The sequence below is a fragment of the Chamaea fasciata genome, unplaced genomic scaffold (genome assembly GCF_029207755.1).
Source record: "Chamaea fasciata isolate MVZ Bird 193981 ecotype frontalis unplaced genomic scaffold, bChaFas1.0.hap1 SCAF_15, whole genome shotgun sequence".
Classification (NCBI taxonomy): domain Eukaryota; kingdom Metazoa; phylum Chordata; class Aves; order Passeriformes; family Sylviidae; genus Chamaea; species Chamaea fasciata.
In genome coordinates, this window is record NW_027094100.1 from 12,595,412 (window position 1) to 12,609,365 (window position 13,954).

The 13,954-nt window shown below is 46.0% G+C and overlaps 1 protein-coding gene across 1 annotated transcript; it reads right to left on the minus strand.

The window, feature by feature from the left end:
- Window positions 1–2,136: 2,136 nt before the first annotated feature.
- Window positions 2,137–12,929, minus strand: LOC136297405 (ovoinhibitor-like). The gene is made up of 16 exons (XM_066197285.1): window positions 12,836–12,929; window positions 12,044–12,063; window positions 11,099–11,235; window positions 10,866–10,926; window positions 10,242–10,375; window positions 9,742–9,799; window positions 8,644–8,780; window positions 8,196–8,259; window positions 7,313–7,449; window positions 6,761–6,821; window positions 5,246–5,379; window positions 5,093–5,153; window positions 3,655–3,791; window positions 3,260–3,320; window positions 2,786–2,901; window positions 2,137–2,326 (listed from the first exon to the last, which is right to left on the minus strand). The coding sequence occupies exons 1-16, from the start codon at window positions 12,888–12,890 to the stop codon at window positions 2,281–2,283; spliced, it is 1,419 nt and encodes a 472-aa protein (XP_066053382.1). The 5' UTR covers window positions 12,891–12,929; the 3' UTR covers window positions 2,137–2,280.
- Window positions 12,930–13,954: the final 1,025 nt, after the last annotated feature.

Genomic DNA, 13,954 nt, shown 5'->3' on the forward strand with positions numbered 1-13,954 from the left:
TAAGATCAAGTCCAAACATTACCACTGCCAAGGCCACCACTAAACCATGTCCTGAAGCACCACATCTATACACATTTTAAATCCCCTAGGGTCAGGGACTCAACCACTTCCCTGAGCAGCCTCTTCCTGTGCTTGACAACCCTTTCCATGAATCATTTTTTCCTAACCTCTGATCTAAAGCTCCCCTGATGCAACTTGAGGCCATTTCCAATACAAAACAGAAAGAAATCATCTAAGTAACACACACTCAGTAAGTAAACGTGGAACAGCTGAAAAACAACTCCAAGGCACAGAAAACCAGGCTGTCCCTGAGAAGGCTGCCCTATTTTTATAGTTATATTGCTTCATAAAACACCCCCTGAGCCTGGGGGATATTTAAACTCCAGTGTTAGGCTTTTCCCATTTCCTGGCCCAGTTTTAGTGATTTATTCCATAATGTACTTCGACATGAAACCTACTGGTGGGTCCTGCATGGAAACCTCTGTCCTCTAACCCCTCTGGCTGCTTCCTTGGATGGCTCTGACTTAATCTAAACTTCATGCCTTCTTGAATCCTTGTTTGCCTTTGGTGTCACCAGACAATGAGCTCAACAGAGGGGGCGTTGGCTGTGCCAAGATAATGCCAATTGAGTTGGCTCTTGACAGCTTTACTGCAAAGGTTTGCAAAAGCCAGTGGTCAGAGCACAGTCCAAGTGAAAGGCTGCCAAAGTCCACAAGAAAAAAAAATTATTCAGGTCTTATCCCTGAGGATAAGCAAGTAACACTTAAACAAGAGTAAAACAGCATGTTCTGCAGAAACACCTGAGCAGAAAATGGCAAAAAGGTTATATAAACCAAAAGAACGTTTACTTTAGGACACAGACCTAAGAAAAGTACAATAAACCATTGTTGGTTACAAATCATCCTGAAAATGGGCACTAATGGCACAGAGGTACTGTGGCCTCATTCCCTGGTACAATACCCCCAATACCTCCAAGTCAGGAACATTTGCCTTCAGCCTATTCTTCTAGCCTGACAATTCAAAGAGTGACTTTCCAAACCGATCCAAATAATTGTGTTATTCTCTGGTGAACTACAATGGGACATTGAATCAGGGAGGCACGAACTGCAGTCCAGAAGAATCTCTGGAATATTAGACTTGCAATAGCTTTGGTGACCTCGTGCGGAGGCAGTGGCAGTGGCACAGCCAACTGATGCAGGGCAGCCCCAAGGTCCCCCTGCTTCCCAGCCATCCATACAGACCACCCAAATGACAATTTTATAATAAATTTATAATTATATCACCAGGTCCTGAGCAACTTGGCCTCAAAAAAGTAGGCAAAATGACTATCAGGCAGAATTTCTTTCCTATGACTTGTTACATATTTGGGTAAAACTGGTCACAAGTGAACCTCTGCATCTTTTTCCTTCCTGCATGACTTTAGAAAGCAGCTCAGTGATGCACCAGGGCTGTCCCCCTGTCAGGGGTGATCACTGCCCACTAGTCCTGGAGGTATTCTGTTGCATTAGTAAATTAAGATATTTCATGAGTGGACACTTTTGCTGTCTGTGACCTTGAATGGAGCTCGAGATTCCCCTCCTGCAGATTACATCAATAACTGCACTTGACATTGTGGACAAATTAAGTGGAGGCAGGCTGGGATCCTCTTTCCTGGCAGCAGTTGCTGTCTCTGCCATGGGACAGGCTCCATAGGCAATGGAAATGAGGACAGGGCACCTCTTGCCCAAGCAGCCAATTTCCCTTTGTAGCCCAAGCAAAAAAGTGCTCTCCTTGAGAGCAAACCACCCCCTGCATCCTTGGCATTTCCCCGTGGAGTAACTGGACCATGCCCTGGAGGTAAATGTCTCCTTGCACTGCCTGTAAAGAGGGACTCTGAGGTCAGGTCACAGAGATATCATGGTGTGATAAGATTAACACTGACAAGAAGACTCTGAGGAGTAAAGAAAGGACTGAGAGCTCCAAGGGGAGCCCAGGCCCTCATCAGAGCAGGGATGGCACTGACACACGGCCAGAAAATTTTATATACGTTAGTTGGCAGTGGAGAACACCAACAGAAAAATAGACACCCAGTACTCAAAGTACCATGACAAGGAAGAGATGGGGCAAAAGGGAAGAGATGTGGCACTGAAACAGAAGAATGTTGCCAAGTCAGTTTATTGACCAAGTGTTTCAGGAGCTAAGGAAATGAGGCAGACTGAAGGGATGTTATTAGGGAAGGTCAGCCCATGGGAAGTCACATGGAAAGGAGTTTGTCTTCCTGGGCTGAAGTCCAGCACAGAGTTAGCATTCAGCCAAGCTCATGATGTTGAGAGTTGTCCTGCTTTCCCTGGTGAGAAAAGGAGAGAGGAGAATGAGACATGGCTGACGCCCCTTTCCTCATTTCACTGGCCCAAGCATTGGCTTAGGGTTGACTGGAGATAAAGAACAGTCTCAAAACCCCAAGTACCCCCTCTCATTATCCTCATTTAAGGAAGGATGAATGGTTTCATTCATTTGGTACAATCCAGTTGGTTTGGTGAAGTAATTTCCACATGCCCTTGTGAGCTTGTGGAACAGATTGAGTGCTGGTGAAAATCAATAAAATACTTTTAAGGCTAATAAACAGGAGGTCAAGTACAGATCACAGAAATGGGCCCTTCTCATTTTCCCTTGCAATGCAAAAAAACCTGGAAATGTCCAGTATGTGCCACAAGCAGCTAGACAAAAAGGCACGAGGAGACAGCCCTGCATTCACAGCAGGTACAGGAACTGATCATGAAAGGAAAGGTTTCACTCCCATACGTACAGGTAGGCATTGCAGAAAGCACATCTGTTGCTGTAGGTTCTGCCATCAGAGCCACAGTGGGGCATGTATTCCATGGTGCAGATAGGAGAGACTTCTTTGAATTCCTTGCAAAGGGCCTGAACACAGAAGGTAGATATTGAGTCCCTCTGCCTGAGAGCAAACTGTGACACCCCCCAGCATTAGGAATGACACCCCACTGAGAAATGAAACTGGCTGTAACATCATCATAACCAACTCCAAGTGTCCTCCTGATAGCAGATGTGATCTTGTACTGTTTTCTCACTGTCACATCTCTTCCTGCTTTATTACAGAGCGGTGGGATGGATGTTGGCTGTTTTATGAGCAGTGTGAGATTCCCAAGGGATCTCCTCAGGTGTGCACACCACCACCTCCTGATTTGTAGCCCGGAGCAGAAGACAGTCCCCCATGAGTGTAACAGACATTTACTCTTTATTCCCATCCTTTCCCACTCACTCTTGTAATATCCTCCTCACAGGGTCCGTTCTTTCTCTTGCCAAGGTTGGTCCGATGCTCCCTGGAGGAAGGAGAGATTGTTATTAACCACGACCTTCCCTGTTACGGCCAGAGAGCAAGAATAAACCTCACTCCCATGGAGTCACAGAGATTTCCAGATCACCCTGCCCAGCACTAACAAAAACATGCCCTCACAGACCAGACACTGTCCGCAGCTGGTGCACCCCTCTGTGGGGTTGAACACCCGTGTCAAACACCAAGCAAGGCAAGCAGGAAAAACGGGGGCAGACAGACAGAATCCCTTCAGCACAAGGTTTCAGAGAGAGCCCTTGCAGGTGACTCTGCCCCCACAGAGCCAAACTGTGAATGGCCCAGGGAGGAAGAGGAGCACTCACTTGTTGTGGGCACACAGGGTGCACTCGCTGGCATAGGTGACGCCGTCGGTGCCGCACACGGGGTCATAGATCATGGTGCAGGCCATCAGCTCCTTGCCATCCTTCAGCGTGGTCGTGCGGAACTGGCTGCAGTTCAGCTGGGAAAACAAGACCAGAAAAGGCTCTGCCACGGGCTCTGCTCCGTGCAAGGGAGCCCCAACACATCCCCCTTGCTTCCACCTCTGCCTATATCTGCCTAAGCCAGACCCTAAAAGGATCTGCCAGATGACAAATTGTGGTTGTATATTAACTCGTTCTTCATGGAAAACTAGCAATTTCCTTTCACAGCCTTCCCTGGAGAAGACTGAATCAAGGCTGGAAGGCAGACATTACTCATTGAGCTCTGCGTTTATCACCGTGCCCCTATACTTTACTGAACCCACCAGGATATTACAAAAGGCAGCTCAGAAATAATCTGTAAATCAAAATGGCATGATTTATGCACTTCCTGCAAGGGGGCTGGCTGTGGCCAAGGTGTTTTTCATGGCCCACAAGAATGGAGGGGAGATGCGCTGACAAGTCTTTTGTTGCAATGGGACGGTTCCGAGTGTTGAGAGCTGCCAGCAGGACTGACAGCAGTGGAAGCTGATTTACGTCAGCTGAGGAGCTGGCCTTGTGTTTTAGCACTCCCAGTTTCTCCAGTGTGAACTCTTCTTTCCTGATTTATGTATCTCACCCAGCCCGGGCACAGAGCATACTCAGGAAACAAAGGAATGACATTTCATAGTTTGTTTGTATAGAAATGAAATATCTGACTTGGGATGTTGACTCTTTCAAACACATGCTAATGAAGTGGCTTTGTTCTTCTATTCCCCAGTGAGAGTAAATGGTTTAGACCTGGCCAAATATAGTTAATCTGGTATTTTTACACCATTAATGTTGGTATATATTTGATTACATTGCAATTACAAAAAAAAAAAAAAAAAAAACCAAACCCGGAGGTGGGTTTGAATCCCATGATACCTTAGGTATCAGCATTCAAAACACAGGCAATTTTCTAATCTTTGCAGAACATCCTTTTGTAAAACACAAGCATTGAGAAAGCATCGGGTTCCCTGGGCCTGTGCATCCCCTGCCCATATTGCCAAAACATTCTGCTAAGTTCCTGCAGCAGCTATGACAGAGTGCTGTGGGAAAAGGATTCTCTGTGTAAAGCCTTGAATCATTTATCATCGACCTGTCTCATAACTCAATCCTCACCTGTCCTCTCCTCTTTCCTTCCCTGACCGTGTGCAGGAAGTGCACAGTGTTCCTACTGATGGGAGGATGACATTCACCCACAGAAGGAAGGGCAGCACAAGTGTGACCCCCGTGGAGGCTACACCACCCAAACCACCCAACATTTGCTCAGGTTGTGCAGTTGGCACCTGCTCAAACTCTTCCTTCAGGTGTGACTTACCTGGGGAACTTCTTCTACACACCTTCCGTCGTGCTTCTTGGCAACCTGGGTTCCATATTCGCTGGAAGAGAAGGCAGGGTTAAAAATGCCCGACAGATAACCCTGTGGGGCTCTCGGGGAGGGGGGGGGGAGGGGGTGACCTGCAGGGCTCACATGTTGTGGGCACACAGGGCACAGTCGTTGCTGTAGGTGACTCCATCTGTCCCGCAAATCTCGCGCAGGATGAAGGGACAGGCCCCGATGGCCTCTCCGGATTTGGCCCCGCTCAGGTACGTGCTGCATTCAACCTGGGCAGAGAAAACAGCAATGCTGGGTCAATGTCCCACCTGCAGTCTGCCCACTCTGGTCCCCTAGATTTTAGGGGTCTTTGTCAGGGGAAAATCAGAGGGTTCCTGAAGTTTAGATTTGCATTAGGAATTAATTATGCTCGGTATTTTCTGCTAGCAGAGGGAACAGCTGGTAAAAGAGATTTTCCTAGAGTAGAACATACATAAGTTTTAAATCCAGCATTCATAAAATAAATCATAAAGATTGGAAAAAACCTCTAAAATCATAGAGCCCAACCATTGACCCAGAATCCCCATGTTCACCACCAAACTGTAGCCCCAAGTGCCACATCCACACGCTCTTTGAGCAACTCCAAGGAATAATGATTCCATCAATTCTCTGGTCAGCCTATTCCAATTACTGACAAGAACTTTCACTGAAGATTTTTTTGCCCCCTAATTTCTGAACATCCCCTAACTGAACATCCCCTAACTCAGCCTGAGGGATCTGATTTAAAGTGTTTGACATTGAGTGCAGCTTGACATAGTTTACTATATCCAAGATTCTGTTTCAGCATTTCCAAGAGCAGCAGGAACTGTTTCCCCAAGCCTCTGTTGCAAAAATATTGAGAATATTTAGAATATATAGGATCTAATGGATTAAATATTTGAGGATCAATAGAGAAACACCTATTGGAAATCAGTCTACATTAGCTAAGCATCACTGACACTTCACTGTCATTCTGCACAATCTCCCCAGTGCAGTGTCTCTTATTATCCATATTTCCCGTGTGGTCCAAGAACAAATTAAAGCAAAGACCACATTTTAACAACGTGCCTTTTCTACAGAAAATATATTGCAGTCCCTCAGGATGCATGAAATTATTTTTGGTGCTTCAGAGCTGCTCTGCATAAGCAGAATAAATGTGTTGAGATATTATCAGCACATATTGTTACTGTGCAGGATAATAAAGCTATTTCTGTACACATACCTCAGAGCAGATTTGTCCTGGCTGACCAGAGTATAAGGATTTTTTTAACCTGCCTGTCTAGTGCAATGAAAATCCTAGCACTGAATAAATACTCAGACATCTAACACAGCCTTGTCCCTCCTCTCCTACTGTGCTAAAATGGGTTGCATGGTTCTTGGGCTGCCTCTGATGATTTCTGTGCAGAGATTGGCAGTACTGGGACATTTTGTTTCTGAAGTCCTGGCCTGTGCCCATCCTCTCTTTCCCTCCTGTACCGGCAGCTGTGAGCAGCTGAGGAGAAGCACAGCATCAGCATGAGCCCTGTGTACCACCCTCCACCCATCCCTGGGTGCACTGAGCCCAGCCAGGGCCTTCCTGGAGACCACAGAGGGAGTAGATGGTGCTTATTTTACAGCTAAAAGAACACTTACAGGAGTGCTTTCCTCCTTGCATCTTCCATCATGGCTTTTCTTAACATCAGTCCCTTGTTGTCTGAAAGGGAGAGGTTGGGGTCAGCACGCTCAACACCTGAGCCCTGGGATACCCATGTGCCACAGAAAGCCCATAACCAAACCAAACCCATAACCATTATATATGATAAAGGAGGCACCTGATTGCCCCATGAACCAGTTTCTCCCCATCATTAGAAAGCGTAATTCTAAGTGGTAACAGACCAGTCAGGTCTCCTCATTGCGTGCTATGTAACAGCTCCATTCACTCTTTCTTCTGCCCAAAGACCACAGTCCCATCCACTCTTTCCCCTGCCCAAATATTACAGCCCTCACAGAGTGCTCAGGGTGAGAGCTGTCTCTCCCACACTCCCCCAAGGAGCAAAAAAAGCGTCAGGGAACAAAATCCAGGTGACAAGGGCTTCAGGGGAGGTTGAAAGAGGAACACAGATAAGTTAACACCAAAAGAAAAGCAACCTGGAGCATTAACCCTGGCTTGCCACTCCAAAGGAGAGTCCTATGTACAGTACTTACACATTGTGGGCACAGATGCTGCAGTCGTTGTCATAAGTGAACCCATCTGAGCCACACACTGGCTGCAGGATCCTGGGGCACCGAACCAGGTCTTTGCCACCCTTCACCTTTCTGGCTGGGAATTTACTGCAGTCAAGCTGCAAAAAAGCAGCAGCATCAAACCTGAGGAAGACCTTCTTCTCCAATAAAAAAACTAATTCCATCATAACCTTGTGCCATGTCTCTAACACTGGGATGCTGAGACAAAAGCAGAGCTACGACTCAGTTCTTACTAAACCAGGCTGAGCCAGCTCTGCCTGAACCCTCTCACACACAGGAGGAACTGCACAGCACTACACAGTGCGTGAGATGCCAAATCTCTGGCTTAAGCACCTTAGTCAGTCCCAACTACAAGATATGTCAGAAAAGAATAAAAAAAAAATAAAACATAGCCCCTTTTTAATTGTGCAATGAAAGAACTTGGGCTTTGCATTTGAAGGGCATCATCAAAGGAAGATCAAAGCCCAAACTGAACAACTTCCACATTTGTGTGTTAGCATGTCCTACACAGTAGCTGATACATCCCAATCAAAACTTCAGGTGTGCTCCACATTTCAGAATGTGTCTCCACCCCAAAGGCTGCTGTAGGTGTGAATTCATCATGAGAACTCAGTGCATAGCTCTCATCCAGCCCATCTGCCAGAGCTGTTGGGCAAGGAGGGCCCAGAGAGCACCTGCCTCAGGACAGGTGAGATTTGTAGGCATCCTCAATGCAAGGAGCTGACAAGACTTACAGGTGGAGAAAGCCAGGGCTCAGGCCAGCTCACTTTCAGAGCAGATGTCACCTCAGGCAACCCTTCATTTGATGCAGCTAAGAGGAGTAAGCCCTATATTGAACACTTACCTCCTCAGCAGTCCTCTCTCTGCATTGTCCACTGTGCTTTTTGCCAACATGGGTCCTTTTTTCCCTGGAAGATAGAAACAATAAAATAAATGCTTAACCTCTTGGTGAAAGTCACATGCAAAATGATGCAAACCATGGCTTCAGACTCTTTAAAAAGTGTTCACAATTACACTTTACTCATTACCAAGATCATCCTATCTTCTCATAACATGCAATTTAAAGCAATATTCTGAATTGTTCCTTCCTCTGCCCAGCCCACAGACTCATTCAAGGAGATGCCTGACAACTCTTCATGAGCACACATAAGGCACCAGAGAGAAACTCAAGGCAAATCCAAAACCCTCCCATTTCTAAGAGACTTGAAGAAATAGGCAGGAGCAGAAATGCAGCAGGACAGTTCTCAGCACTGCTGGGCACTGAGGAGGAGCACTCTGGGCACGGCACTCACACGTTGTGGGCGCAGATCTCACACTCATTGCTGTACGTGGTGCCATCTGTGCCACAAACTGGATTCAGGTCTCTTGCACAGAGTACAAAGGCTTTTCCATCTTTGGTGGTTTGTGTTCGGTACTTGCTGCAGTCAACCTGGCAAAATAAGAACAAATTGCTCTGGAGGAGCCCTTGCTGTGCAAGAAAATTTGATTCAAAATCTTTTTGTTCAAATGTTTCTGTAACAAGAGAAAGCCCTGTTACACTGAAGCTAAATTTCCAATCAGAAATGATCTTTCTGAATATTATCCTAGTTCTCCAGGAGTCAAGAAAAAGGACTATCTTGGAGAAGAGATCCTTCAGGCACAAGAACATGTACAAAATTTTCAGCCTCGTCTCATTAAAAAAAAAAATCTTGAATTTGGCAAGAAACATTTTTCAACAACCGTAAATCTGAATAATACTGTTTCGGTTTGTGTTGGTTTCCTCCACACTTTTTCAGCTCTGTGATTACGTCAGATTCCATCTAGTTCAGTACAAGACTGGAAAGGATAGGAAAGAATGGTTATCTATCTGTTGGAGAGTGGACTCCCTACCTCCCAGAATTTTAGCGCTGAAATACAGAAGCTTCTCCTTCTGAGGTATCAGACTGTTGGCCTCAAAGATACAATAAACTGTGCTCTATAAATATTTATGGTTAGTGCTCTTACGAGTCTCACTACATCTGTGAATACAACCAGCATGGGAGTTTTGAATCCCTGCTGCTGAGGATGGAAACACTTGTGGTCTCCAGAGGGAAAACTGCCAACCTGCACAGCAAGTTGGCAAGAGAAATCTCCTGCCCCTCCACCTTCTCCTGGGGACGCAAGTCAGCTCCTCATCCCATATCCATTTCCTTCCTTTTTCCTCAGTTTGGTGTGGTAAGCATGGGGTGACCTCTCTGGAGCAGGGAGGATGCCAAATCCACCCCCACCCACGCAGAAAAATAAATAATGGACTGAGACCCTCGTACACCTTGTCCTATGGACCTCTTGCAGCTTCTTAGTGAAATCTGGGAGGTCCTCAGGATTTTATTAGCAGGCCTAAGGGGTGGATTTTTGACTTTTATTGCACTTACAGCAACAGATTCCTTGCAGGGCCCTTCATGTATTTTAGTAACGTTGGCGTCATGTTCTCTGAAAGGAAGAAAAACTTCAGTTAGGGAGCATTGAGAATAACTTTTCCCGTGACACTGCAGGCACTGGAACAACAAAGCAGTGTCCCACCCTCCCTGTGGGACGTTACAATTGCCTGAATTCTCTGAATGTGCCCTACAGACGGCAGCTGCTAATGTACAGTGTACCCATCTCCCATGGGAATTAAGTGTTAGGAGTAATTAGGTGTTACAAGCAACACTTTGATCTGCTCATGTCTCTGCTCTGGTTCTTTTTGTGCTTCCCTGCATGAGCACAGACAAAAAAATGGGGAAGAAAACTCAAGCTGGCTGAAGAATCCCGTGAAGCCAGCAGCAAGGAGACCTACAGAGACACCTGCCTTAAAACTGGTGTTTTACAGAAGTGCTTCTGAGAGCCTCAAGTTACTGATTATCCAGAAGGGCATTCCATGCACAAGACTTACGCATTGTAGGCACAGATCCCACAGTCATTGTCATAAGTGTGACTGTCTGAGCCACAGACTGGTTTCATTATCCTTGGGCACGCTACCACGACGTGATCATCTGCTACAGCTCTACGGTAAAAACTGCAATCAACCTGTAAAAATAGCAGGAATAGAGGAAGGAAAAAAAAATCCACTTTTTAAATATAAAGCTGTAACACTCTTACATAGTCTTCTCACTCTACCTCTGCCTTTGGGGACAAATCCAGCATCAAACCAATTTCACTATCAGAAGTAGAAACCAGAAATTCTGTGGGAATTCTCTCCCAGTGAAAAAAAAAAAAAAAAAGGCGGGGGGGGATGCTAAGAAGGACTGTGATTTGGGTTTTGTGAGGTCCCTCATAGGATCCCGCTGGAGGTATCCAGGTGGTGAGATCCAACCTTCAGCCAATGTATTATTTTTATTTTATTCCCAATTAGACAGGTTTGAAGTAGAAAATAACAGAGTGTATCAGATAACCTTTAAAAAGCATCTCAGCTTTGGTTATCACCAGATTTCATTTTGGGCTGTGCAGACCAGCTTTGCACATTCTGTCCCACTCCTGCATGGTGTTTGAGTTGTCCCCATTACAGACTTTGTCTTACCACGATAGGTTTTGGGTCGCATTCTCCATCGTGCTCCTTCTCCACACTGGCGCCATGTTCCCTGGAAGAAAGCAGACCTGAGTCAGGGATCAAGGAACAGCGTCACCTCAAGGCTGGTGGTGTTGTCACCCAGCTGCAAAGGCACTTGCTCCTCGTCCCTGGGGAACAAAACTGCCACCCCTGCCTGGAGCCCCCTGCCCCAAGGCCTCTGTGGGATTCCCCACACGACTCACGCGTTGTAGAGGCAGATCCCACAGTCGTTGCTGTACGTGTTGCCATCGGTGCCACACACTGGTTTCAAGTCCCTCGGACAAGCTACCCAGGACCTCCCATCCTTGGTGAGGCCACCGGAGTACTGGCTGCAATCAAGCTGTGGAAGCAGCACAGAATCAGCCCCGATTTTGGCTGCCTCGGGGAATGAAAGCCCCCAGCATCTTCCCACCACTCCCACCGCGCCTGCAGCTGCTGTGGGAGGCAAATCAGAGGCGTTATTGGGAATCTGCTCAGGCAGCCAGGAGGAGGGAAGCTTCCCCACAGAAGTTTCTCATTATGCACTTCTGCCAGGCTGCAGGGAGGCAGGATGGCTGTGGGTGAGACAGTGCCTAATGAAGGCAGGGGTAATTGGGAGCCCCTCGGCTCCGCAGCGGATCCTTCCAGATCGTGCTGCACTCCGGAGAGTTCCGAGAGGCCCGTAGCTGCGTGGGAGGAACCTGCAGACAAATCCACAGCTCAGGCCCTGCTGCTTTTCTCTCTGTGGTATAGGTATAGAAAATTATGCAAGGAATTCTTTGTGCCTTGCTGTATGGAAGCAATTATCAGCGTCACGGTGTTTGATGTTTCCGAGCGTGTCATCCTAAGACAGTTTTCCTCATGAGGAGGCAAGCTACTGCCTTTGGCTGGGAGTAACTAAATTATGCCTAAGAGTTAATATAATAAGAGCGTACAATTACTTCTTGTTTTTTCATTTTATTTAATGAACCGAAAATATTGCAAAAAATGGGGATCTTTTACTTTCTCGTGAAATGGGGAATGTCGTTCAACCATGCACTGGAAAATATTATTTTAACAGCAAAGATTTCATTAGATTTAACTCATGTGCTACCCATTGGGTAGCTACAAACTGTTTTCTACCTTACCAGAAGCCTGAACAGAACATAATAAATAGATCTGTAACTCACCTGAACTCCAAAGGCAGTACCTGAAAGAAAAAAATGGAGACACAAAAAAATTCCAAATTATTGAGATACAGAGAACACATATGTAAATATTTTCATAAAATGAGTTAATTTGGTGATTAGTCAACACTAATTTATTTCGCTTAAGAAAATGTGGAATTTTACATTATTCCAGTAAATGGCCACAAGATGAATTAAAAGTTACTAAAAGTTTCATTGCATTTCTAAGGGGAGGTAAACCTTGTGAGAGCACATATATATATCCACCCCTAAAACGTTAAAAGTGATGCAGGTACTTTCAATTCTATTCTCTTGGATTTTAACCTCTTCTAAGAGACTTTTATGTTTGACTTTCAAAAGTTTGGACATGCATGTTGAGGAAAATTATCACCACCAGCACTGTCCACCTCCAAATACATCATTCTCAAGTACCAGGAGTAGCACAATAAACTCCCAGTGCAATCCTAGAGGTTACAGTTTACATTTATATTGCTCACATGAGTAATAATACCATTTTTACAGTTTTGGTTTGCCTTTATACACAGGACTGCCACGTGCAAGCCCCTACCCTGCACTAGAACTGCTCCTACAAACCAAGAAGACAACAGCCGAATGATGTTTGCTGAAACCTCAACCTTGAAACCTAATTTCTTTGCTGTACTCTCTCAGGAAGGCTGTTTCTTCACAGAACAAGGTTCTCCTCCATGTTGCAACACCCAAAGGCTTTTACTGAAATGAAAACTCAACTCTTGACTCGGCCAGATCAATCTTTGCAGCACCCCAGTGAATACTCACCCAAGCAGCAGCAAAGGGCAAGAGCTGCCCTCACCAAAACTCCTGTCACCTTCATGGCAGCCAGGGACACCCCTGCAGTGCAGCCTGCCTGCTCTCTGTGCGGGAGAGGAAGATTGCAGGGAGGAGCAGGTATATATAGCACCCCACGCTATCGAGTGGTCCCACCTCATTAGGTAACGCTCCCGGCCTGTCATCACCATCCAGAGCCAAAAACGTGTTTACCCAGCTCTGGATTGCTGGCTAATGATTGATACAAGTCTGTGTGCAAAGAAGGGGATTTCGTGTGGTTTGAGGTGAGTGGGGACAGTGCCACCACCCCTCTCCTCCTGCACACTCTGCCCAGCCCCGGGCTGTCCCTCATCGTGGGCTCACATCTTCCCTGTGCCTACCTAAATGCAATTAGGGCTTTCTCCTCATCTATAATTTTCAACTGAGCTGCCAACTGATAGCCGAACCCTCTGTTATTTAACCTCAGAGAAAGATTTTGTACTCTTCACTGCCGTATTTCAGCCCAGTTTGAGCCCAGGCAGTTTGAGCCCAGAAGGTCACCCCATGCTCTGCGGGAGGAATCCTGCTCTTCTCCTGTTTAAAAAACTCAGCAGTGCTCTGCTGTACGTGCCAACTTTTCCTGTAATACAGGAAGGAGCAAAAATACTAGGTTTGGTCCTAAAAATCCATCCTTTTTGGCTGTTCACTGATAACTCTCATGGGCACCTTCTGCTCATGGCCAGTCCCTGACCCACCTTACTGAGCCTGAGTGACACCATCCTCCAGGGCAGCAGGCCAAGTGCCTTTAATGTCTGCACAGACTAGATGTACTGTACTTCCTTTACCTAGGAAGTCAGCCAACTTTGCAAAGATTGGTGTTAGCCCACGCACGGTTTGCTTCCTGAAAATTCACTGTGTACGTTATCTCTTTACGCTTTGTATCTTTAGTTTTCTTCAAATATCTCCTTAAGGTTTGCCCACTATTCAGGTAATGGAACTTAGATTGGCCCTGAGCACTTTTATTGTCCTTTATATAAGGAAATTTTTGGCAATTCTTTGGATTAATCTCAATTGTAGACCTCTCAGTTGGGATCTTAAATTCTCCAAATCTCTCACTAACTTTTCATTTTT

Bases quoted from the DNA above. Each gene is read 5' to 3' on its own strand.
- LOC136297405 (XM_066197285.1), bottom strand. From the start codon at position 12,890: ATGAAGGTGACAGGAGTTTTGGTGAGGGCAGCTCTTGCCCTTTGCTGC. The intron at 6,822-7,312 runs GTAAGTACTGTA...TCTCCCTTTCAG, and splicing joins AGCATCTGTGCCCACAATGT to ACAACAAGGGACTGATGTTA. The intron at 5,154-5,245 runs GTGAGCCCTGCA...CTTCTCTTCCAG, and splicing joins GCCCTGTGTGCCCACAACAT to CGAATATGGAACCCAGGTTG.